The sequence below is a fragment of the Abramis brama genome (genome assembly GCF_963993115.1).
Source record: "Abramis brama genome assembly, chromosome: 23".
NCBI classification, from domain to species: Eukaryota; Metazoa; Chordata; class Actinopteri; order Cypriniformes; family Leuciscidae; genus Abramis; species Abramis brama.
Window position 1 is genome coordinate 9,438,635 of NC_139985.1, and position 25,083 is coordinate 9,463,717.

Sequence of the window (25,083 nt, forward strand, 5' to 3'; positions counted from 1 at the left end):
GATAGATAGATAGATAGATAGATAGATAGATAGATAGATAGATAGATAGATAGATAGATAGATTTCTTACATATGAAATCGCCAACTCATAATAAAGACAGATTTTGTATAAGTATTTTTTGTATTTGTATGAGATCGGGATGGACAGATGGATGGAGAGATGGATGGATGGATGGTGGAGATGTGATGTGTCTTGTAACTGTGAACCTCCTCTGTTTTTTTCTCAGATGAGGACGAGGAAGGTGAACGTCAGAGTGTCCCCCTGTCGCCGCTAGAGAGATTCTTCTCTGAGGATGATTCGGTTAAACAGCATAAGAAGAAGAAACCCAGCAAGATAATGGAGGGAAAGGAGCCCAAAGTTAAGAAAAAGAAGAAGAAGGAGGTAAATGTTATCTGATTGTTTGAAGCATGGATGAAATATACAGTATGTCATATGTGACATAATCAGAATGCAATTTATTTTCACGTGCCGTACATTTGTTAAACCTGCAATTATGGTATTTATAGCATCTTTGTTTTTGAACGGCTTTAAATGTAATATTACTATAGTTACTATAGTTACTATAAATGCTACAGTTACTATAAATGTGTCATCAGTGAGGTGACAAGATTTGTAATGGGAAAACCTGGGACATTTCAAATGTAAAGTTCAGTCAGATACTACTAGTTTGGTTAAGTTATCATTAAAACATCCATTTATTTTTATGAAATAAAAAAAATGGAACAATTCCAATTCAATGCACACTCAAGGGGATAATTCACCCCAAAATCATTTACTCATCCTCATGTTGCTCCAAACTTGTATAGCTTCATAAAAGATATATTGAAAAATTGTTGGGGCATGACATACAAATTAAACAGTGTTAACAAGAACGGAGCAGGAAATATACTGGATGTTTTTCATCATGAATATATTTTTTTCTCATCATTTACTCACCCTCATGTCATTCCAAACCTACATGACTTTCTTTCTTCTGAACAACACAACAACAAAAGAGGATATTTTGAAGAATGTTTTTGACCATAGCCATACAATGAAAGTCAATGGGGTCCAAAACAACATTGAACCCCACATACTTTCATAGTATGATTTTCTTTTTCTGAACTATGCAAAAACATGTATCTTCTTTTGTATTCCACAGAAGACAAGGCACTAAAAATGGAAACTATCTTATGAAAAACAGGGTTTCTTCTCAGAAACGTTACGCTGACGTTATACCATCCATATAACAAGTAGCGCCCTGGTCTGACTTCAGCATACAAAACATAATAGCACTCATAAGAAAGGCCAGGTGCGCTATTGTCGACAAGGCTGTGGCATAAGCGCTGCTCTCATGAGGTGAATGATCAGTGTGAAACGACTCTCCTGACCTCGGGGTATTTTGTTGTATTGTTTACCGATCAGCTTTTTTTCCTTCAGTCAGTCCTCCCTCAGTCAGTCCTCCCTCCGCGCCTTGGCGAGAGATAAAACGTTTGACAGGTCAGTCGGTCACAGTCCCCCCAGCTGACTGTGCTTACCATTGAGATAATGAGAGGAATTCCTCTCTTTCTCCGCCCTAACCCTCCCTCACTTTCTCTCTGCCTCTTTGCACAGATTCAGTCTTTCTCTCAACCCTCCCTCCTTCTCAGCAGTGTTAAATGTGCCGTGGAGAGGGCAGAGAGGTCTCCCCTCAGCAGCTAAGAGCCCTGCTTGGCGTCAGTCATGCTCTCCCTGCAGTGCCGTGTCAGACACAGGCTCAGATCAATGCGGGTCAAAACCTTCGCCTGCCCTTCTGCTGTCCGCAAATCTAACAGCTCAGATCGCCAAAGCCGGCCACCTGCGCCGGAGCCTGATAGACTGTGGAGAGTCTGGGGATTGTAACAGGAGAGTGAGAACTGATGCTTTCTCAGATGTAAACAATGATAAGTGACATATCAGTTGTACAGATGAGTGGGGGTTTTTTTTCTGTTGAAGATGAGGATGTTTTTGGAAACAATATCTCACAGGAAAAAAGATCCTGAAGATGTCTGACACTATTATCCAGTGCATTCCCAAAGAAAATGCAGTATTTTAAGGCATATTTCACCAAAAAATGAAGATTCTTTCATCATTTGCTCACTCTCATGTCTTCCTAAACCTGTGTGACTTTCTTTTGCAGCAGTGTTCATGCTGCTTTTTCTCTCTCCATACTTTCTATTAAAGTGAATAGTCACTGGGGCTGTCAAGCTCCAAAAAGGACAAAAAAGTAGCACAGAAGTAACACTGCAAAATAATAATAAAATTTCATAAAATATTTGTTTTCTAGAAAAAAAATCAAATGTCAAATAAAAGATGTTAAAACATCGATATTACAAGCACATAAACCTTAATAAATTTGGTTTGTTTTATGTTTAAAACAAGACAAAAGGTAACATTTTACAATAAGTCCCATTTGTTAACATACGTTAACTTCATCAGTAATTTAATTAACAATGAAAAGTACTTCTAAAGCATTTATTAACTGCAGTTAATGTTAATTTCAGCATTTGCTAATACATTATTATAATAAAAAGTTATATCTGTTAATATTATTTAATGGGCCTGAGCTAACATGAACTTACAATGAACAGTTGTATAAATACTGTAACAAATGCTCATTGTTAGTTGATGCATTAACTAACATTAACTAATAGGACCTTATTGTATAATGTTACCAAACAAAAATACAAATTGTGGTAAGTAAAATAAGCTTAATTTAAGATATTTTCTCTGGAAATGTCTTAATGCAATATTGATTCTGGAATAAATGCGTTTTGTTTTAAGTATGTTTAGTAAGTATGTTTAAGTATAAGTATATTTTTACTGTAAAATAAGATGAAAATACAGATTAATACATTTTTTGTTCATACGACTTGTGAAGCCATAAAATAATGTGGAAAAGTCTGAAATTGTATTTGTTTGTTCAATATCTTCCCATTTGCCATAGGTCACTAAACTAGATTTAACATTCAATGTATTGTTAATAGTCACAAGACACAAGAGCCGATGATGATGCCTGTAAAATGGCAAATCTGCCTCACAATTCTTTTTCGGGTTACACAGATGAAAGAAACTCAGGTTTGTAATAACATGAGGATAAATAAATTATGACAGAATTTTCATTTTTAGCTGAACTATTCCTATAAAAATACTGCATTTTCTATAGGGAAGAACTGCAGGATGGTGTCAGCCTGAAAATCTCTTTGTGGCACATTATTTACATGGGATCTTTTTTCCCTTTGAGGTACATTGCCAGATTATTGTGGTTTAGATTTTGGGAGACCTTTCAACTCCAGCTGTGGAGCTTTTTAGTGGTTCTAGTCTTTGCCTCTCGTACAAGCATCCCTCCTCTTCTTCCTCTCTCACTTTCTCGCTCTCCCTCCCCCATATACGTGATTGAGATTTGTCTAGACGGGCCCTAGAACACAGGCACTGCAACCATGGGGACTCTTCATAACAAGCTCGTTATGCAAACGCATCTGATTGGATGGCGCTGTTCCATTGGCTGCTGCAGTGGAGAGAGCTCCCCCCCCCACACCCAACACTGCACAGTTTGGTTTCCATGGCAACTCCGAACGGCTGCTGGTGGAGCTTGTGCGCTCTGCGGCAATGCCGGCCTACCCTGCACTGAGGAGACGTCTGCCAGCCAGTGCACAGCTGCAGCACAGCAACAGGCTTTCTCCAATCACACACACACACTCACACAGTAATTCACCCACAGAAACATGCGTTCTCTAGCAGTATGATCATTTTGATTGGTTTCCCTGCTTCCAGATGTTACTAATAATAGTGTCGTAATGATCTGGTTTTTTCCTTTATTGAAAATGTGGAGTTGATTGTACATTTATCAATAGTTATGCCGTAGTAAAAGCCTGTTTTTAATTAGGCCTAAAATCTATGGATGCAAGGTCTTTACCAGTTTAAAGGATCTCTGTTTCAATGCTCCTTCAAAGTACTGAAGTTATATTTTTCCAGAGGCAAGACTTTTGTGCTCCTGAATACTTAAATTGTCCATTGTAAAGTTTATAGTGCTATTTTTAATAAACCTGCAGCAAAGTCGCTTTAGGACAAGTCAGTTGACTTGATAACTAGCTATTTTCTGTGTACAGTGGACATAAGCATACATAGCTACAATGAATGGGGTAATTCATATAATAATAATAATATCATCATACAAAATTATAATTATTATGATCTCTTAGACAAAAATATTTCACTATTGTAATACAACTGTACTGTAAAATAAATAAAATATTTTATATTTTAATAATTATTTTACAGTAGTGAAATTACAATTCTTATGTCTTTATTTCTACACTTGCAAGAGTTAAATCCTTGAACATTTATTTTGGCGTAAATCTGCCGGGAGACCTTTAAAGGGTTAATTCACCCAAAAATGAAAATTCTGTCATCATTTACTCACCCTCATGTCATTCCAAACCCATAAGACTTTCGTTTATCTTCAAAACACAAATCAAGATATTTGAATAAAATTTGAGAGATTTCTGACCCTCTATTGACAGTTCATGCAACTACCACTTAAAAGTTCATAAATCTAGTTAAGTCCAAATTTTCTGAAGACCCATGGTTGCTTTTTATGACGAACATATTTTATTTAGGCTTTTATTCACATATAAACATTAATCAACGCACACATCAGATATGGTAGCTTGACGTGCGAGAACCAATGAGGTTCGTTCTCGTGTTACGCAGCATGTTTGAGCTTCCGCAAGAACCAATAAGATTTGTTCTTACGCATCAATCACATACAGTTGAGCTTCTGTTCTGTTTATATTTGCTGATCAATGTTTATGTGAATAAAAGCCTAAATTCAATCTGTGAAAATTTGGACTAAACCGCTCGATACATATGTCTTAGTTTACAATCTCTTTATGAACAACCAAGCGACAAAGTGGTAGTTGTGTGGCCTGTCAATGTGGGGATGAACTTGCCCTTTAATTTTCTGTGACTACAGGTTGTCAAATGCTTCTCATTGCAAATTTAGTGAAAGGCTGTCATCATCTGGGAATTATGGTTTATTATGGGAATGTGAAAAGAAAGCATAACTGGCACACGTTGTGTTCCCAACTGCACATTGAACAGCATCATCATGAGCTGTTCGTGTTTAAATGAACACAGTGCTGCGCTTCACTCTGAAACACGCAGCGCATCAGCGATTTTATAAGAGCACTGAGCCATATTGCTATTTCAGTGTTAGTTTGACAGATGCTTTGCTAAAGCAATGGCACAAAACATAACGGTAAAGATCTTTTATTTTATCATGAGAAGTATATTTTCGGTTAATTATGAATCATCTGGTTTGATTATCATTATGGTAAATTAATGGGAAACACTGGCTACTTTGTTAAAACTGTTTGTTAAGATCATGTTTGAATCAGCAATAATTAAACAATGGTATCATAAATTGTGCTTCACACTAAAATCACGCTTAAACCTGAAAAAGTATCTTTCAGGTGGGTCTGGGAAATGTATGCGCAAACTCCACTAAAAAGCAGACTGGACATTCATTCAGCCGCCTTTGAGCATTACAATTTCTCCCATTAATGTCTGTGCTTGCACCCACAGGGGCTTCCTAGCGGGCTGGATGACATGTCAGATAGAGAGGATCGTGGTCACAGGTCGGGGAGTGAGAGCAGCACCTACAGCACCCTGAAGAAGAAAAAGAAGAAACCCAAAGAGAAGAAGGAGAGGAAAACAAAACAGCGAAAGAAAGAGGATGATGAGGACGATGATGACGACGATGATGGAAACATGAAGGTTCTCACATAGAAATTCTCTATTATGCTCTGTTAGCCAGGGGAATAAATGAATAACGGTTTCTCATGTGACACCAGGAACCAAAGTCATCCAGTCAGCTGATGCAAGAGTGGGGTCTCGAAGATGTGCAGTACGCCTTCTCAGAGGACGACTATAAAACCATCACCAACTACAAAGCCTTTAGCCAGTTTCTTAGGTAGGATTTTAAAGTCCTTCTGCTTGGACGTTCTAATGCTCTGCTGTCAAGACGTTGCGTTCTATTTTAAAACATTCCTTCTGGCAAGTGCTAATGCCTGTATGAAGTAATTACATTATGATGACAGGTTTTCTAATAACAGGGATTGAAACAAGATGAGCTGTCAGACCCACACAATGCACATCTATTGTAACCAGCATGATATTTGATGTGACACTTTTTTAGTATATATTTCCAATTTCTGATTCATACTTCCTGAGAACATCCTTTACCTAGAGTAAAATCACCACAATGCATGGCATATTGAATAGGTTTTTCTTTGCCATTTTTCTTTGTGGTTAGGCCCCTCATTGCCAAGAAGAACCCCAAGATCCCCATGTCAAAAATGATGACAGTGCTTGGAGCAAAATGGAGAGAGTTCAGCGCGAACAACCCTTTCAAAGGCACCTCTGCAACTGCTGTGGCGGCTGCTGTGGCGGCTGCTGTGGAAACTGTCAATGTGGCTCCGCCCATTTGTATTAGAAGTATCCAACAGATCTCACCATCTGGGCCAATCAAAAAAGCCAAAACCAAAGAGGGAAAGGGTAACGTAATAATCGTTTTGTTTATCTTGGGTTGGATTTCTAAAGCAGTTAGTGGAGGTTTTTACATGATTCATGATTGACATTTGGTAATTCTTTATCCAAATGTATAAGTGGAAGTATTTTAACATCGAAATATTAATTAATTAGTATAATTTAACTTTGTTGTATACATATATCATTTCAGCTTCTTTACAAAAATGCTGGTTTGCAAACGTAAAAATGTGTTTATTTATGTCTGAAGAATGGAGTATTGTTTTCAGATCTCACAAAAAACGTTTCTGTTTTGTTTATCTCATCTGGACTGCATTGCAGGGCCTGGTGCAAAAAAAAAAAGTAAGTCAGTGAAAGAAACAAAAAAGAAAGGGAAACCGAAGAAGTCCAAATCGAAAGCAGGCCAGGGTGGAAAAAGGAAAAAAGGATCTTCGGTGAGTGCCTTTTCACTGTCTTAAAACTTACAAGGACTTAACCTATATCACATGGAAAGATTCCCTAGGTTTTTTTTTACCGTTCCTAATAGTTTCCACTTCCCAGAACAATTAATGAATTGTTGGTATAGATATACTTGCCTAGATTTCTGGTTCCACCCAGTTTTATTAGGTACTTTCTGAAGTTGGTTTTCATGTTATGACCTTCTCATTTTTAGTAGCTTCTGATCTGAGACTTTTTAATGTTTCATTTCTTAGAGCGAGGAAGATTTCCTGGATGACTTTTCAGACTTTGATGACATCAGCATTCACAGTGCCTCGGTACTCTCTGACACTTCAGCGGCACCAAAAAAGAAGTCGACCCGCCGAGGGCGAAAAAAAAGAAAAAGTGAAGTGGTTTTACTATTTATAATAATAATTATAATAATTATAATTATAGTAATTTAGTAATTTTGTTATGTGCGTTTGTCATTATTATTATTACTATTATTAAATATTTCTGAATAGTTTTTCTTGAATTCAGTTTCAGTTTATTTCAGTTTTAGTTTGTTTTATTTCAGTTTCTAATTTTAGTTTAGTTTAATTTTTTAATCTAATATTTATATTATATTTTATTTCAGATTTATTTCAAATAACAAAAAAGTTTTTTTATGTATAGTTTTAGTTTTAGTAAAAAAAACAAAAACAAAAAAAACAGATTCAAAGGTTTGTGGTCGGTAAGCTTCTATACTCACCAGGGCTGCATTTTTTTGATCAACAATGTAGTAATATCTGTATTATCGTGAAATATTATTATAATTTATTATATATTTAATATAGTTTATAGAATATATCATTCTAATAAGCTGATTTGATGCTCAAGAAAATTTCTTACTGACCCCAAACTTGAGCAGTAGTGTCTTAATGACAGAATCATTGTTATACTGAAATATTGTTTTTAAAATTATAAAGTATTATGTGTTGAAATTGCACAATACTTATGTTCCATAAAACAATAACAGGTTTCTCATTAAACTGTATTCGTGTAGGAGAGGATGGAGATGGCTACGAGACAGACCATCAAGACTACTGTGAGGTTTGTCAGCAGGGAGGAGAGATCATTCTATGTGACACCTGTCCCAGAGCATATCACCTGGTGTGTCTGGATCCAGAACTGGAGAAAGCCCCAGAAGGCAAATGGAGCTGTCCCCACTGCGTGAGGAAATAGCTTCCTGCTTAACAACAAGCACATACATGCAAAACAATACAGTCTAGTATATTCAAGGCCACAGAACCTGTGCTATTTGAATTGACAGTTTACCGCCTCATCTCTCAGGAAAAAGAAGGCATTCAGTGGGAGGCCAAAGATGACGAGGAGGAGGAAGACGAGGTTGCAGGTGAGGAGGAAGATGACCACATGGAGTTCTGCAGAGTGTGTAAGGATGGAGGAGAGCTGCTGTGCTGTGATACCTGCCCTTCCTCTTACCACATCCATTGTCTCAACCCACCTCTTCCTGAGATTCCCAATGGAGAGTGGCTGTGTCCACGATGCATGGTGAGAAACGTATGCATGGATCAGTTCAGGTCAATGCAGTTGCAAAGCAATCATTTTCTCTGAGACAAATCGCAGTCTCTCAAGTAGCTGAAAATAAAACTTGCTTTGAAGATGATATGTGTGATATATTTCATGATAAGGTTTTTAAAAGTGTCCATTTTCATGATATCAAACATAAAAGTCAACAATGTTTAATGTTTATTAGAAATGATTTATCTGCACACACCATTATTATTACTATTTAAAAAAAGTATTCATGTGCCCTCAAAAACAGCAAAATTTTAAAATATTATTACAATGTAAAATAATTATTATCTATTTTAATATTTTTTAATGTGATTTTCAGCAGCCATTACTCTTCAGTCTTCAGTGTCACAAATATTCTTCTTCATTCTAATATGCTGATTTGATGATCAAGAAACATTTCTTATCATCAGTGTTGAAAAGAGTTGTGCTGCTTAATATTTTTGTGGAAACCATGATACATTTTTTCAGGATTCTTTGATGAATAGAATGTAAAAAAAAACAGCATAAGTATGACTTCACAAATGTTTATGTATGTATGTATGTATGTATGTATGTATATGTATATATATATATATATATATACATATATATATACAGTCATGCTCAGAATTAATCATACCCCTGGTAAATATGATCAAAAATGGCTGTAAAAAATAAATCTGCATCGTTTATACTTTTGATCTTTCATTCAAAAAATTGGCAAAATCCTAACCTTTCATTTAAGTAAAATAATTGAAAGTGGGGGGGAAATCACATTGTAAAATAAATGTTTTTCTCCAAAACACGTTAGCCACAATTATTCATACCCTTTTATTAAATACCTTTTTGCAATCTCCTTTTGCCAAGATAACTGCTCTGAGTCTTCTCCTATAATGCCTGATGAGTTTGGAGAACACCTGACAAGAGATCAGAGACCATTCCTCCATACAGGAGGACCTTATCCATACCTTATTTTTTACAGCCATTTTTGATCATATTTACCAGGGGTATGATTAATTCTGAGCATGACTGTATATATGTATATATATATATATATTATATATCTTTTTTTTTAAGTCATGCTTGAATGAAACTCAAACCGCAAGTAAATATAGAAATTGTTTTGAACATTGTTTGCAGTTGAACAATATTCCTCATCCACATTTCCCCTAGTGCCCACCGCTAAAAGGGAAAGTCCAGAAGATACTGCACTGGGCGTGGGGCGATCCTCCTCTACCACCTGAGGTTCCTCCTGGGCAGGATGGAGAGAAGTTGGATGGTTTGGCCAAAATACCACTGAAGGGCCGTCCAGAGAGACAGCTGTTTGTGAAATGGTCTGGCCTGTCCTACTGGCACTGCTCCTGGGTCAGCGAACTTCAGGTGGGATTCCCACATTACCTCAGCAGAGTCAATGTTAATTAAATCATGAATGCTCTTTTGGCTTGTTCCTGTATCTCAGCTTAAGTTCTTTCCCTTGATGCAGTTGGAGCTATATCACACAGTAATGTACCGTAACTACCAACGGAAGAACGACATGGACGAACCGCCACCGTACGACTATGGCTCTGGGGAGGAGGAGCTTAACAACGAGAAGAGGAGGAGCAAAGACCCTCAGTATGCAGCCATGGAGGAACGATTCTACCGTTACGGCATCAAGCCGGAATGGATGATCATTCACCGGATTCACAACCACAGGTACGGTGGGCCACAGTCACTTGTGCTAAAGCTACTCTGCTTTTCTTGCTGAAAATTCTGATTTATTTATATGCTTTAAGACTGTGTTGTGTATGTTGAAGTTTTGATAAGGATGGAGATGTACACTACCTGATCAAGTGGAGAGATTTGCCATATGACCAGTGCACCTGGGAGGCTGATGACTTCACCGTCCCAGATTATGACAGTTTTAAACAAGCCTACTGGGACCACAGGTAAGCCGTTACAAGTTTGGATGTAGATTTAGATGGTACGTCAACACGAATGTAGAACTTTCCTGAAGAGGGTACTAAATATTGTATGGCCTGAAGCTCTTAATCATCAGCCTTAGAAATTCAAGCGAAATATTTTATATTTATAATTTTTTTATTCATTTAATTACATTTTTGCAATTTCTGCGTCCCTGCAATGCATTTTAGCAAAAAACAAACACATCCAAATTAAATAGACAGTGTTGTGTTTATATATTATATATATGTATATATATACCAGAATTAGTAAGAGTGTTTCAAATTTAAAGGTATAGTTCACCCAAAAAAAAAAAAAAATTGCTGTTAATTTACTCACCCTCAGGCCATCCAAGATGTAGGTGTCTTTTTTCATTCATTGGAACAGTAAAGTCACTTTGAGAGTCAAAAAAACATAAATAGGCAAAACAAAATTAATACCTGTAACTGAATATTATTTCAATTCAATTAATAAATATTTTTTTTACAATAACTTTGGTTGAATGATTGAACTTTAGAAATGAAATAAAAACTTTTTTTTACAATAACATTACAAATACATTTTTCGTTTTTATACTGTAAACTACATATCAGTTAAATAGGTCAAAATTATGACATGGTTGAACGCCAAAACCACAATCGTAAGGCAGGAATACAGATATTTGATGTGTTTAAAACAAAACTGTTTATGCTAGGTTCACTTTATGTTAAATCATATTTTATCTATATCTAATACGATAAACTTCTCACAATATTTTTTTTTTTTTGTGCCTCTAATGCTTAAAAAATAAAGTAATGGAACGCTATGTGTGAAAAGCACTTACACTCACACTTTTTCCAGGAATCAGGTGCTCGGTGAAAGTTATCACCCCCTGCTGTTTAGAAAGGGAAAGAGACTCAAAGAGGAAGGGAAGAGGAGAGAACCTCCACCAGACACTCCAGTTGTGGATGTGAGTTGCTATTTTGCTTAATGTATTTTTGCCACTTTTTCAGTTTTCACTTTTTTTGCCTAGATTAAATCCCATTATCACTCCCTCCCAAATGTATATGTCATTGGACACAGCCCACCATCAAGTTTGAACAGCAGACATGGTACATCGATGACACAGGGGGAACTTTGCACCCATACCAGCTGGAAGGCCTGAACTGGTTGCGCTTCTCTTGGGCCCAAGGAACCGACACAATCTTAGCTGATGAAATGGGCCTTGGCAAGACTGTGCAGACTATAGTGTTCCTGTACTCACTCTACAAAGAGGTCTGAGTGCCACTTGAACTTTCTTTCAAATGCATTTGAGAGTGGAAGGAAACAGAGTGTAACTGAGTTGCTTGTTTCAGGGTCACTCCAAAGGGCCGTTTCTGGTCAGTGCGCCACTCTCCACCATCATCAACTGGGAGAGAGAGTTCGAGATGTGGGCTCCGGATTTCTACGTGGTGACTTACACCGGGGACAAAGACAGCAGGGCCGTCATACGCGAGAATGAATTTACCTTCGAGGACAGCGCCGTCAAATCGGGTCGCAAGGTTTTCCGCATGAAGGTGAGAGAATGTTGTTGATTAACGTCAACCCGATGTTATAATTAATTCACAGTGAAACATTCTAATGCTTTTTACCGTGTTCCAAACAATATTTTGCACCAAAACACTTTTTTGTTCACAAATTTCAAAGATGATTTTACTGATACCTGAATACATTTTTCAGCATCCAAAAAATGTACAAAGTATCCTAGCTTCTGAAAGGTTTAATTTAGAGATGCATTGTTTCTGATCAGAGTCAGTTGTTATATCGCACTTTTTCATCACAGAAGGACACGCCGATAAAGTTTCATGTCCTGCTGACATCATATGAACTGATCACCATTGATCAGGCCATACTTGGCTCTATTACCTGGGCATGTCTGGTTGTGGATGAAGCTCACCGACTAAAGAATAACCAGTCAAAGGTACAGAATTCAAGGAAAGATTACATTTGCTTTGCTGACATCATCATAGCCATAACAATTGTAAAATGTAAAATATATATTTTTTTTATTACTAATATTAAATATTTTATTTATAACCAGTTTTTATATATATATATATATATATATATATATATATATATATATATATATATATATATATATATATATATATATATATATATATATATATATATATATATATATATTATTATAATTTTTTTTTTTTTTCAATTTTACATTTTACCATAGTTGTACATTGTTTAAAATCCTAAAAAATGTATGTAATAAAAACTAAAACATTTTCAGGTTTAAATTAGATTTTGAATAGCAGATTTTTCAGTGTCTCTGACTTTTGTTCCCCACTTTATATCGTAATATTATAATGTATAGCTTTAGATATTTTTAAGGTTACTTAATATATTATAATCAATAAATCAACGCTCAGTTTTTCAGAATTCTGAATGGCTACAAAATCTACTATAAGCTGCTCCTGACCGGAACCCCTTTGCAGAACAATCTCGAAGAGCTTTTTCACCTGCTCAACTTTCTCACCCCGGAGCGCTTCAAGTAAGATTGCAGACTGCATGATTCACCTGGTGATTCATACCGTAGATCCGCTCGTAGAATAATGATCCCCCGCAGAGCAATCTCAGGGCTTATAATGGAACATGTTTTTCATATTTTCAATTCTATCTTCCCTTATATCCAAATGAAAATGTTGCTTTGCGCAGTAACCTGGAGGGCTTTCTGGAGGAGTTTGCGGACATCTCGAAAGAGGACCAGATTAAAAAACTACATGACCTGCTGGGGCCACACATGCTCAGAAGACTGAAGGCGGATGTGTTTAAGAACATGCCGGCAAAAACCGAGCTCATAGTGCGAGTAGAACTCAGCCCCATGCAGAAGTCAGTCATAGTTTGTCTCTTCCTAATGCTTAAGTTTTTTTTTTTCTTTTTCATTATTGTTAATTTATTTCAAGTAATACTCAGGTAATAATTAAAAAAAATGTTTTTTACTTTTCCATTAACTATAATACTCCTGTTTCACATGCAAGATCATTTAATATTTTTTCTCTCACAGAAAATACTACAAGTTCATTTTAACACGAAACTTTGAGGCATTGAATTCCAAGGGAGGAGGGAACCAGGTGTCACTTCTTAACATCATGATGGACTTGAAGAAATGCTGCAACCATCCCTACTTGTTTCCAGTGGCTGCAGTGGTGAGGAGGGGAGGGGAGGAGAACATATGGAGGCCCCCAATTTATACCACTGCTGTTGTTTATTTTTAGCACATGTAATGGCAATACAGTTTCTGTTTTATAAGAGCCATTTAAAGGCTGAGAAGCTTTTGTTCAGGAGTGTATTGTTTCTTTGTGTCTGAAGTGAATTTGATGCATAATACTAGCCTTATATTACATTCTCTTGTTCATGGACATAAAAGTTCTGGCATATTGAAGTTGTTTAGGTCACCTTTATTTATATACTGCTATTATACAATACAGATTGTTTCAAATCAGCTTCACAGTAATAAACAGGAGAATAACAGAATCAGTCACGCAAATGTCATCAAATATGATCCTTAAATGAATTATTTTATTATCAGAAGTTAATATCAAATGTTACAAAAGATTTGTATGTGATATAAAGGCATTTTTTTCTTTTAAACGTTCTATTCATCAAAGAATCCTGACAAAAAATAGATCACGGTTTCCACAAAAAACTGTTATACTATTATTATAATTTTTATTGATAATAATAAGAAATGTTTCTTAAGAATCAAATCAACATATTAGAATGATTTTCTAAGGATCATGTGACACTGAAGACTGAAAATTCAGCTTTGCGATCACAAGAAGAATTAAAAAAAAAAAATTGTATATGAAATAGAATTTAAATTGTAATATTTCATATTTAATGTGATATTTCAGTTTTTTTCATCAAATAAATGCAGCCTTGGTCAGCATAAGATATGGCATTATGTGAAAATAGTGTTTAAAATAACTTGATTTCAATAATGTTTTCATTTTTATGCATGCAGGAAGCTCCGGTCTTACCCAACGGTTCTTACGACGGTAACCTCCTGGTGAAATCCTCAGGGAAACTCACCCTGCTTCAGAAGATGCTAAAAAAACTCAAAGACGAAGGGCACAGGGTTCTTATCTTCTCTCAGGTATAGTGTGTGGTATTTATTCCCTCTTTTGAAGCTCAAAATGCCGTGTGAATACGGACTTGCCTCTATTTCAATGGAAGATTAATTAGATGGTAAACTGTGAATAGAAAATAAAAGTGGAGCTCATTCATCTTTTAAATGGAGTTGACAAATGAAAAGGCGGAGCCTATATTTATCTCTGCTTTGTTGTTTAGTCCTCTGACTTTTTTCCCTCCCATTTTAAATTGCCTGTGGAATCAATGCATCCATTAATTTGATGAATGGCACAGGTAAAGGGGGGTTGTCTCGATGAGACTTCATTTTTCCACCCTTTTCTTTTCTAAGTGCTTGAGAATATACATACATATTAATGTTATAGTTGTTTCTTTAGTCTTTTAAGCTTGATTAAAGGGGAGTGCTGTGCTTCTGTCCCCTCTTGTTGTTGTATTTTGCATGGATGGAATTAAGTATGAGCTGGCAAGCCAGGTTTCCTTTACATTGTGCTTAATGCTGCCATTTTTCCCTTTGTTGGATAACGGTATCTTTGTTTGTGTCTTATCCTGCACTGTTGATCCCCTCAGATGACAAAGATGCTGGATTTGCTAGAGGACTTCCTGGAGTTTGAGGGGTATAAATATGAGCGTATTGACGGGGGCATCACAGGAGGGCTGCGACAGGAGGCCATCGATCGATTTAACGGTGAGGATGCCGGCAGTAAACCTGCAGTGATGTCTGTACGTGTGTGGGATAGTAGATACTAAGGCACTCATACTGACTGTGTGTCACCCTGTGTGCAGCACCCGGGGCTCAGCAGTTCTGTTTTCTGCTCTCTACACGTGCTGGAGGATTGGGCATCAATCTGGCAACCGCAGACACAGTGATCATATATGACTCTGACTGGAACCCACACAATGATATTCAGGTAATGCAAACACCAGTGCTGGGGAAGTAAACTGTGTAGTTAAAATACTATTAAAAGTATTTAACTTCACTACAAGCTACTAGCAAAAACTGAAGCTATCTAAAGTGATAGTATAAAAAAAATAAAATAAATTTAAATAAAAAAATGTTTATGTATATGAGATATTATATATATATGTATATTAATATATATACTATTATATATATATATATATAATTTATTTTTTTTAATTGACAGTTTAATCTGGATGCTTAATGTTTACTGCTAGAAAATATGAAAATAACAATATCTATATATATATATATATATATGTGTGTGTGTGTGTGTGTGTGTGTGTGTGTGTATATTATCTATCTATAAATTACAGAAACGTCTGTCTGTCTGTGTGTCTGTTATTCGCATATCTCTCGAACTGTTAGTCCGATGGATTTCAAACTCGACAGGTGTCTTGCTATGGGCACAAGTAAGTGCAGTGCCAAGTTTGACGTTGTTTGGATGAGAAATGCAAAAGATATTGTTAAATATATCATTTTTAGAAGGTTGTGGTTTAAAAATAAACATTCTGACATTAGAGGGTTGTATCGGTCAAAGAAGCCCCAAGAAGGTTGTGGTTTAAAAATAAACATTCTGACATAAACACTCAGTCAGCTACACTGTTTACTTCTGAATATTATAGTTTGGTTCCAAAACGTGATAAATCCATTTTGATTAATTTGAGTAAAAATGTGTTTTCTTTACCAAGAAACCAACAATTACTAAAAACACACACAAAAACTGATTTTGCACGGGCACTTTGCACTGCTCCCTGAATCGACGTGCTTATTCATTTGTGGATGTTAACTGAATCTGTAAGTCAGCTATGCTGTTTACTTCTGAATATTATATTTCATTCTGGTGCGCTTAACCTTATCGCTACTGTGTAATAGTAGCCTATGCTATTCACCAACTAAACATATCCTATTCAATGCGTTCACAGTCTCTTTCACGGCCATCATTTGTAGTAGCCTATACACAAACTGTTTGCTCAAGCATAGCGTTTTCTCGGAGTTCATTTTGTGCTTTCTACCATGCACAAATAAAAATGTCACTGAACTTTTGCTGTGTAATTGTAACAATGAGCACTCAAACACACCAAACCAGCAATTACTAAAAACACACACAAAAACTGATTTTGTACGGGCATTTTGCACTAGTACATATAATATTGATATATTACATATTATGAAATCGTGTTTATCTATAGCTCTCCATTATTTAATTATTACTTATGCTTGTGTTCTTCTTTCACTTTGTCTTCTTCTATTCTCTTTGTCCATGCAGGCATTCAGCAGGGCGCATCGTATCGGGCAAAATAAAAAGGTGATGATCTATCGCTTTGTAACTCGGGCATCCGTAGAGGAGCGTATTACCCAGGTGGCCAAGCGAAAGATGATGCTGACCCACCTGGTGGTGCGTCCTGGCTTGGGCTCTAAGACAGGCTCCATGTCCAAACAGGAACTAGACGACATCCTCAAGTTTGGCACTGAGGAGCTTTTCAAAGATGATGTGGAAGCTGCCAGGACGATGGGTAAGCTGAAGTGGTTTAAGATAAATGCTTCTGCACTTTGTTTGTGGATTTGGTGGATTCCAATAGTTGACGTCCTAAATCTTTTTTGCAGGAGACAATAAAGAAGGAGAGGAGGGTAGTGTGATACACTATGACGATAACGCCATCTCTAAACTGCTGGATCGTAGTCAGGATGCCACTGAAGACACAGAAATCCAGAACATGAACGAGTACCTGAGCTCATTTAAGGTGGCTCAGTATGTGGTGAGAGAGGAAGATGGAGAGGTGAGATACAGATGCTTTACTGTCTGTTCCTCATGCCTCTTTTTTTATTAAACAAGGGATCAAAGATGAATGGTAGCTCATCCTTTCAGAATGACTACCTTAGAAATGCTTTATTTATTTGACTCTTCTATGCTCAAGAGGGCATAGTTTTGCAAGTTGCAGCTTTTTCACAAAAGCCCCTTGGATTGTTGTTTGCTTATGGTTTTAGTATTATGTGGAGGGACGGCATTGTTCATGCTGGCAGAAAAAAAATCTGATTATTTGGCATCTTTGAATTGTTTTGTTTTTTGCAGTCTGAAAAGACAAAAAATGTGCAATGCAGTGTAAACGATGTTTACACCTGTTTCATTATTTTTTATTATTAAAATGATTTTTCTTTTCAATTAAACATTGGGTTGTAAATCATTTTCTTTATTTTGTGACCTGACTGCCGGTCAACAGTTGGAGTTTTTTTTTTTTTTGAAAGCTTTTTTAATACTTCTATTTAACAAGGAGGGATTCAATTGATCTAAAGTGGCAGTAAAACATTTATAATGTTACAGAAGATTTCTGTTTCAAAAAAATGAAATTCTTTCTACTCATTAAAGAATTTAGCTTTGCCATCACAACAATAAATAAAAAATAAAAGAACAGTTTTTTTTTTTTTTTATTGTAATAATATTTCACAATATTACTGTTTGTACTGTATATATCAAATAAATGTAGCCGAGGTCTTAGCAAACTTCTTTCAAAAATATAAAAAATGTGTATGTAATGTCATACAATGTACGCAGTATTTGGAGCTATGTTCGAATGCGCTCATTTTAACTCTCTCTGTCTTTTTTTCTATGTAGTGAATAGTCAATTGTGAGTGAGTGAGAAAGTCAGCAGTTTTGGACATGAAAATGTCAATTATTCTCTCATGTACCTTTTGGGAGATGTCATGATAGAAAATTGTAAATTGAAAATTGACAGACAGCTACTATTAATTTGAGAAAGTTTTTTGGGATCATGGTGATGCTTACATCATTACTTTAGCAACCCATATAGATACACAGCTGTCTGAACAAAGGAATTTGATTTCAACAATAGAAAAATGACAGACAGTAAGTTCTAAATATACAGATTTGTGGATTTGTGTGGATTTAGTACCTTGTTATATATCAAAGTACCATTAACCATACCTTAATTGTACCATGGCACCTTCTTTGTTGGGCCAAAAACCTGTATTATGGAGGAAAGGCTTCATGTAACTTAAGGGACTAAATAATACAAAAACAATTATATTATCTCATATACAAATCCCAAATATTTAGGATTATTGTTAATCTATAATAATTATAATTATCTGAACTGAAGTCAACAAGAGGCCCGTGATGTATGATCTGTATTTGTGTTGGTGTTCCTGCAGGAGGAGGTCCAGAGGGAGATTATTAAGCAGGAAGAGAATGTTGATCCAGATTACTGGGAGAAGCTCTTGAGGCACCATTACGAGCAGCAGCAGGAGGATCTGGCCAGGAACCTGGGCAAAGGGAAACGCATCCGCAAACAGGTCAACTATAATGACGCCTCTCAGGAGGATCAAGGTACCCAAACACAGATGCTGACAGTGCTATAACTCAGCATAAAACTGCATATATATGTGTACAAGAATTTCCGTCTCAATCCTGTTCTCAGAATGGCAGGATGATCTTTCAGATAATCAGTCAGAGTACTCTGTCGGGTCCGAGGATGAGGATGAAGATTTTGAAGAACGACCTGAAGGTAGGCGTCCTAATTTACACACTTCTGTTCAGAAGTTTGGGATCAGTAAGATTTTTTTAAAAGAAATTAATACTTTTATTCAGCAAGGATGCATTAAATTGATCAAAAGTAACAGTTAAGATATTTCTAACATTAAAAAAGATTTCTATTTCAAATAAACGCTGTTCTTTTGAACTTTCTATTCATCAAAAAATCCCGGAAAAAAATTTGGAAATCTCAGTTTCCATATAATATTACATTAGTTTTCAACATTTATAATAATAAAAATTGTTTCTTGAGCACCAAATCAGCATATTAGAATGATTTCTGAAGGATCATGTGACACTGGAGACTGGAGTAATGATGCTGAAAATTCAGCTTTGCCATCACAGGAATACATTTTAGAATATATTAAAATAGAAATAGTTATAAATAGAAATTATTTGTTATTTTATTTATAAATGATTTCACAATAGATTAAATAATAATGTAGCTTTGGTGAGCATAAGAGACTTCTTTTAAAAACATAAAAATGAAAATCTGACCCCACATTTTTGGACAGTAGTGAATGCTTGATGGCAGACATCAAAGTACTTGGAGACTTTCAGTCAGCTAAATGAGTTACTTTTCCTCCAGGAGGACGCAGACAATCTCGCAGACAGTTGAAGAGTGATCGGGACAAACCGTTGCCGCCGTTGCTGGCTAGAGTTGGTGGAAATATAGAGGTGAATCTTCTTACAATATTATGAAAAGTGTATTGTGTAGTTCCTTTCATCAGGTGAAGCTTTGGCTATTTACCTTTGGGATTTTAGGTATTGGGATTTAACGCCCGGCAGCGGAAAGCCTTCCTGAATGCGATTATGCGCTGGGGAATGCCCCCACAAGATGCCTTCAACTCTCACTGGCTGGTCCGTGACCTGAGAGGGAAAAGTGAAAAGGAGTTCAGGTATGTGTGTGTCTCTCTGTTGTGTCTCTCTCAGTCTGTTCATATTTTTTTCTGCATTTTCATTCGTTGGTCTTTATTCTTGTGTGTTTTTCAGGGCTTATGTGTCTCTGTTCATGAGGCACCTGTGTGAGCCGGGGGCAGATGGAGCAGAGACATTTGCAGATGGGGTCCCGAGGGAAGGCCTGTCCCGCCAACACGTTCTCACCCGGATCGGTGTCATGTCTCTGGTGCGCAAGAAGGTGATGAGTTACTTACTGCATTTTATGTGCACTGTTTTGATGGAACCATTATACTCCTGGGTAAAAAACAAAATGGGTCAAAATGGCTAAACACTAAGCTTATAATTGTCTTAACCACAAATTATTGGCTAGGAAATTAACAAAATTTAATCAAATGCACTACTTAAAGGGGTCATATAATGGTACATGCACTTTTACAAGTTGATTGTACTGAAATGTGTGTTGGCAGTGCCTGTACACAACCATCATATAATGATAAAAATCCATCCAGTGGTTTTTCTTTAATCTCCTTATATGTTTTCCCCTGACGTCACACGGTCGGACGCCCCTCCCACGATTGTTGATTGACAGCAGCGTTTCAACACAGACCTGCCCTCGCTCGTGAGCGAGCTGTCATCATGGTTGATACGCTGGAGCAGAATGGCGTCTAAGCGATCGTGGTGTTCTGTTCATGGGTGTAATAAGGAACACAGAAGTCATTTTGATGTTCCTAAATCCGAACCACTGAAGACGCAGTGGCTGAGTTTTGTTTTCGAAGAGAATATTCCCCACGATCAACGTCAATGCTTTCATGTTTGCGCGAATCATTTCTCACCAGACTGCTTTAGAAACGAGGGTCAGTATAAAACTGGACAAACATACATTACAACAAATTCTTAGGTGTCCAATGTTCAACTACTGCTAGAAACATTCCTGCCGTGACCTCATGTCAGTGCTTCAGCCCTGACAGTTGTACCTAACACTGCATAGATAATGTTACGCATCACTGACAAGCCTACATTTACTGAAAAAAAGTTTTTCATGACCATTAGCTGTAACATCAATCTGTCAATGAACTAACGTACATCAGTAAACACATAGCGTTCGTATCTCACTACTTTACTCTGCCAGTACATACAAAGATAGATCAAAGTGACATTACGTTAACCAACCATTCAGAAACGTCCTGTTCGAGCCTTAATTCTCGAACTTCTTCGCGGCCGTCATCTTGTTCTGGGTCCGACTCCGGTTCAAATTGATTCGGTTGCACAGATGTGTCCTCAGAGACTCCCGCTGCCATTCTTTCTCCAAAATATACCCTCAACTGTTGTCAAGGCAACACTCCACGTGTGGTTGTGTCAAAACGCCCCACAGAACAGAGGGGCGGGGTGAGCATAGCTCATTATCATTTAAAGACACATGCACTAAAATTGCGTGCTGAAAACAGAGCTGTTTTTGACCAGGTAAAATGAGTGTTTTCTTACAATACTAATGAGAATTTTTAATTAAAGTATATTACAAACTTTTCATTTAGACCCTAAAGAATCATATTAACTTAATATGATTCACATATTAACTGGCATTATATGACCCCTTTAAAAAAGCCACCCATAGAAAAATGTATTGCTCAGAGGTTGCTCTTTTTAAGCTCATGAGACTTCCCGTATATCTCTTATTATAGTATCAACAATGTCTCAGATGTTTCTCCTAAAATTCCTTAGGATAAATACAAGTAGACACAAATGAGACATGAGAAATGTTTGAGAGAAAAAGAGCCAAAACTGAGAATGTGGTAGAAGAAACATAGAATTGTCTTTATTGTCTTTCTGCAATCTCTTTCAAGACTCCATTATAGGAATATTTTATTGCTCAGATGTTGCTCTTTTTAAGCTTAGGAGACTTAGTTGTGATTCTCAAATATCTCTCATTTTAGTTTCAACAGTGTCTCAGATGTTTCTCCTAAACACATGAAAAAGTTCAGAGAAAAAGGAGTCCAGAATGAAAATGGGCTGTGAGAAACATGGGAGATATCTTTATTGTCTTGCAAAGGTTGCTCTTTTTGTATTATTATTATCATCATATTATTATTGTTATTATTGAGATTTTGTCTGAAGCTTTGGAGGAGACAAATATGAGACCACCAGGGTCTTTAGTTTAGTTTAATCTGAGCACATTGTGTGATATATTGAGGTCTCTTCTAAACTTTTAGAGACAAATATGAGAGCTCCAGTTTCTCTAGCTGAGGAGAAAAATATGAGCATAGTGTGTGATGTTGTTGAGATCTTGTCTGAAACTTTAGAGGAGACAAATGTGAGCGATGCAGAGTCTCCAGCTAAGGAGAAAAATATGAGCACAGTCTGTGATGATGATGAGATCTCTTCTAAAACTTTAAAGGAGACCAATATAAGAGTGTTAGAGTTTTTGTCTCAGGAGACAAGTATGAGAAGCAGGAGACTCAAGCAAAAGTCTCCTTTTGATGTTAAAGTAACCTAATTTTTGTCTAAAAGAAACATTTGAGATGTTAGTGATCTCATTTTGTATTTTTATTTCCTCTGGGCATTGAAAAACATTAAAGGGCACCTCTTATGCAAAATTCACTTTTACATGGTGTTTGAACATAAATGTGTGTTGGCAGTGTGTGAGCAAAACCACCCTAGAATGATAAAAATCCACCCAGTGGTTTTTTTACAATCTCAATAAATCATAAGCACCATCTCAGAATGAGCTGTTCTCAGATTTGGCGCAATGTGACGTAGAATTGAGCAGGCCCCTCCCAGGACTGTTGAGTGACACTTCAGTTTGAGCCCAGACCCGCCCTGAGTGAGCTGGACACAGAGTCCGAGCGCGAGCGCGCTCTTTATGACAGCTCATCGAGTCATTTTACGGATATAAGGTTTACCAGTTTATTTAGCACCCACTGAAAAGGTGTGTATATTTGTTTACTGTTAGTTGTAACGAGTGTTTTGTGTACTTCGCTGTGTATGTTGTTGATAATGAAAGGGAGAGAGAGATAGTTTATGGATAAGACTTTAATGCGCACTTCTTATACTATGTTTATTCAGCTCTTACAGAGATTCTCTGGAGTAAAACTAACGCTCATCTTTTGTGTGATGTACAATAACTTCACTGAACTCGTCAGTATATTTTGGTCATCATTCGGACGGGTTTTGCTACAGCAGGCTTGTATTAGTGGATAAAAGCAGATGACAAATAAGTTATAACCATAATTAAACTAAACTATACCTGTTCTATGTCCATACAGCATATATTCTCTGGCTCTGTGGGCATTATTGTCCGACTCCGAGTCGAAATGAACACTGCAACTGAGAGTTTCTGTTCTGATATTATCAGATGAGATTGTCCTGACTGAAGCGCGAGCCCGTGAGGCTCCGCCCCCTGTGCCGTGCAGCAGCAGTTAATTTGCATTTAAAGGGCACACACTAAAACAGCGCGTTTTTCTGAGCCCCAAAAATTACAATTTAAACATGCTGTAAAAAATGATCTGTTGGGTATTTTGAGCTAAAACTTCACATACATACTCTGGGGACATCAGAGACTTATTTTACATCTTGTGAAAAGAGTCATAATAGGTGCCCTTTAAAGGCAGAATGAAGTTTTTGCAGATAAATGGGAAGTTGTGTGTGGAGTGATGAATCACAATGAAACACGAGCTGTGTCTTCAAAAATCTGCTGAGAAATATAATAATAAATGCATCTTTACCACAGTGAAGCATGGAGGAAGAGGTGTCACTGTGTGGGAGCCTTTTTAGCTGCTGGTATTGGTGAGCTACTTCACTGTGAATAGTCATTTAATGCTTTGGAGTACAGGAGAATATTGCAGAATGGCTTGCTTCCCACAATTGATCAGGTGTTATTTTTCAACAGGACAATGTTCATGCAGTTATTTTATCTACAGTATTTGTGCTAATTCCTGACCAGTGATTTGTGATTAAAATGGTTAAGCCCATTAAACTGTTGTAATTTAATGTAAATTTAGGTTGTATAAACACACACGAAGATGAAGATTAAGGCAAAAAGGTAATAAAGGGGACATATCATGAAAATCTGACTTTTTCCATGTTTAAGTGCTATAATTGGGTCCCCTGTGCATCTACCAACCCTGAAAATGTGAAAAGTGACAACCAAGTAACCCAGTTGTTTTGGCTAGCCTTTCTCTGCAAACATGTCAAGTAAGGGGATCTTATTATAATATTTCCACCCCTTAATCTGCATGTTTCCACCCACGGCGGCGCCATTTGGTTTATAACAGCGTAACCAGTTCTAACGCAATGGCAAAAGTTGGAGCAAAGCATGCAAACTGTTCTGTCGTTGCTGCACAGACGAGCACAGAACACTATTTGACCAAAAAATATCACAGCTGTCTTATAAAGACCTCAGGGAACTGTCAACTTGTAAAAGTCGATGAGATGAATAAATGTAACTCTACAACAACTCAACTACATAAATGTATCCACTAACCATTCAGAAACATTCAGGTGCGTCTAAAAGTTGCAACCTCTTCCTGAGTCTCTCTGTAAGGCTCTACTCCGCTACTGGTTATTTCTGAGATTTGACTGAAATTCGCTTTTATTATTGCCGGAGTATCCGAAGCTTGTACAAAGGATCGGCCCTCTTCTGAACAGAGGCGGGGAGCAGCAGCTCATTTGCATTTAAAGGGACACACACACAAACGGCGCGATTTTGGTCACACCCAAAAAGGGTTAACTTTGACAAGCTATAATAAATGATCTGGGGGTATTTTTGAGCTGAAATGTCACAGACACATTCTGGGGACACCATAGATTTATAATACATCTTGTGAAAAGGGGCATAATATGTCACCTTTAATAAATCCAACGGGTAATCCAAACAGGAACATAGCAACAATACATCTGCTAAAGACAACACCAGACACTTAACTGACAGATCACCGAACATACAGTACAGTACATTGTCCGTGACAACAAATGAGTGACAAAGGCAGACGATGACGAAAAACACAACAAGTCCAAAGTAACGTGATTGTGACACCCCAGGAGTGTATATGGACTGCATAAATATGTATTGTTAGCAAATTATGTTTAAATACC

General features: G+C 36.8%; 1 protein-coding gene across 2 annotated transcripts in view; it reads left to right on the top strand.

Moving 5' to 3' along the window:
- chd5 (chromodomain helicase DNA binding protein 5) overlaps positions 1–25,083 on the top strand; it is a 40,722-nt gene that overhangs the window by 5,011 nt on the left and 10,628 nt on the right. The window contains exons 2-29 of one of the 2 annotated variants that reach the window (XM_084100080.1): positions 228–382; positions 5,585–5,776; positions 5,854–5,972; positions 6,315–6,556; positions 6,869–6,981; positions 7,240–7,369; positions 8,010–8,176; positions 8,297–8,515; positions 9,695–9,901; positions 10,005–10,216; positions 10,318–10,449; positions 11,303–11,411; positions 11,525–11,716; positions 11,797–11,997; positions 12,264–12,401; positions 12,868–12,989; positions 13,154–13,327; positions 13,503–13,644; positions 14,463–14,594; positions 15,155–15,272; positions 15,371–15,495; positions 16,816–17,062; positions 17,154–17,326; positions 18,717–18,891; positions 18,983–19,069; positions 19,685–19,773; positions 19,861–19,994; positions 20,089–20,233. In XM_084100080.1, the coding sequence (XP_083956206.1) occupies positions 228–382; positions 5,585–5,776; positions 5,854–5,972; positions 6,315–6,556; positions 6,869–6,981; positions 7,240–7,369; positions 8,010–8,176; positions 8,297–8,515; positions 9,695–9,901; positions 10,005–10,216; positions 10,318–10,449; positions 11,303–11,411; positions 11,525–11,716; positions 11,797–11,997; positions 12,264–12,401; positions 12,868–12,989; positions 13,154–13,327; positions 13,503–13,644; positions 14,463–14,594; positions 15,155–15,272; positions 15,371–15,495; positions 16,816–17,062; positions 17,154–17,326; positions 18,717–18,891; positions 18,983–19,069; positions 19,685–19,773; positions 19,861–19,994; positions 20,089–20,233 (4,391 nt within the window). The remainder of the gene's footprint in view (positions 1–227; positions 383–5,584; positions 5,777–5,853; positions 5,973–6,314; positions 6,557–6,868; positions 6,982–7,239; positions 7,370–8,009; positions 8,177–8,296; positions 8,516–9,694; positions 9,902–10,004; positions 10,217–10,317; positions 10,450–11,302; positions 11,412–11,524; positions 11,717–11,796; positions 11,998–12,263; positions 12,402–12,867; positions 12,990–13,153; positions 13,328–13,502; positions 13,645–14,462; positions 14,595–15,154; positions 15,273–15,370; positions 15,496–16,815; positions 17,063–17,153; positions 17,327–18,716; positions 18,892–18,982; positions 19,070–19,684; positions 19,774–19,860; positions 19,995–20,088; positions 20,234–25,083) is intronic. The other variant, XM_084100081.1, reaches the window with a different exon arrangement.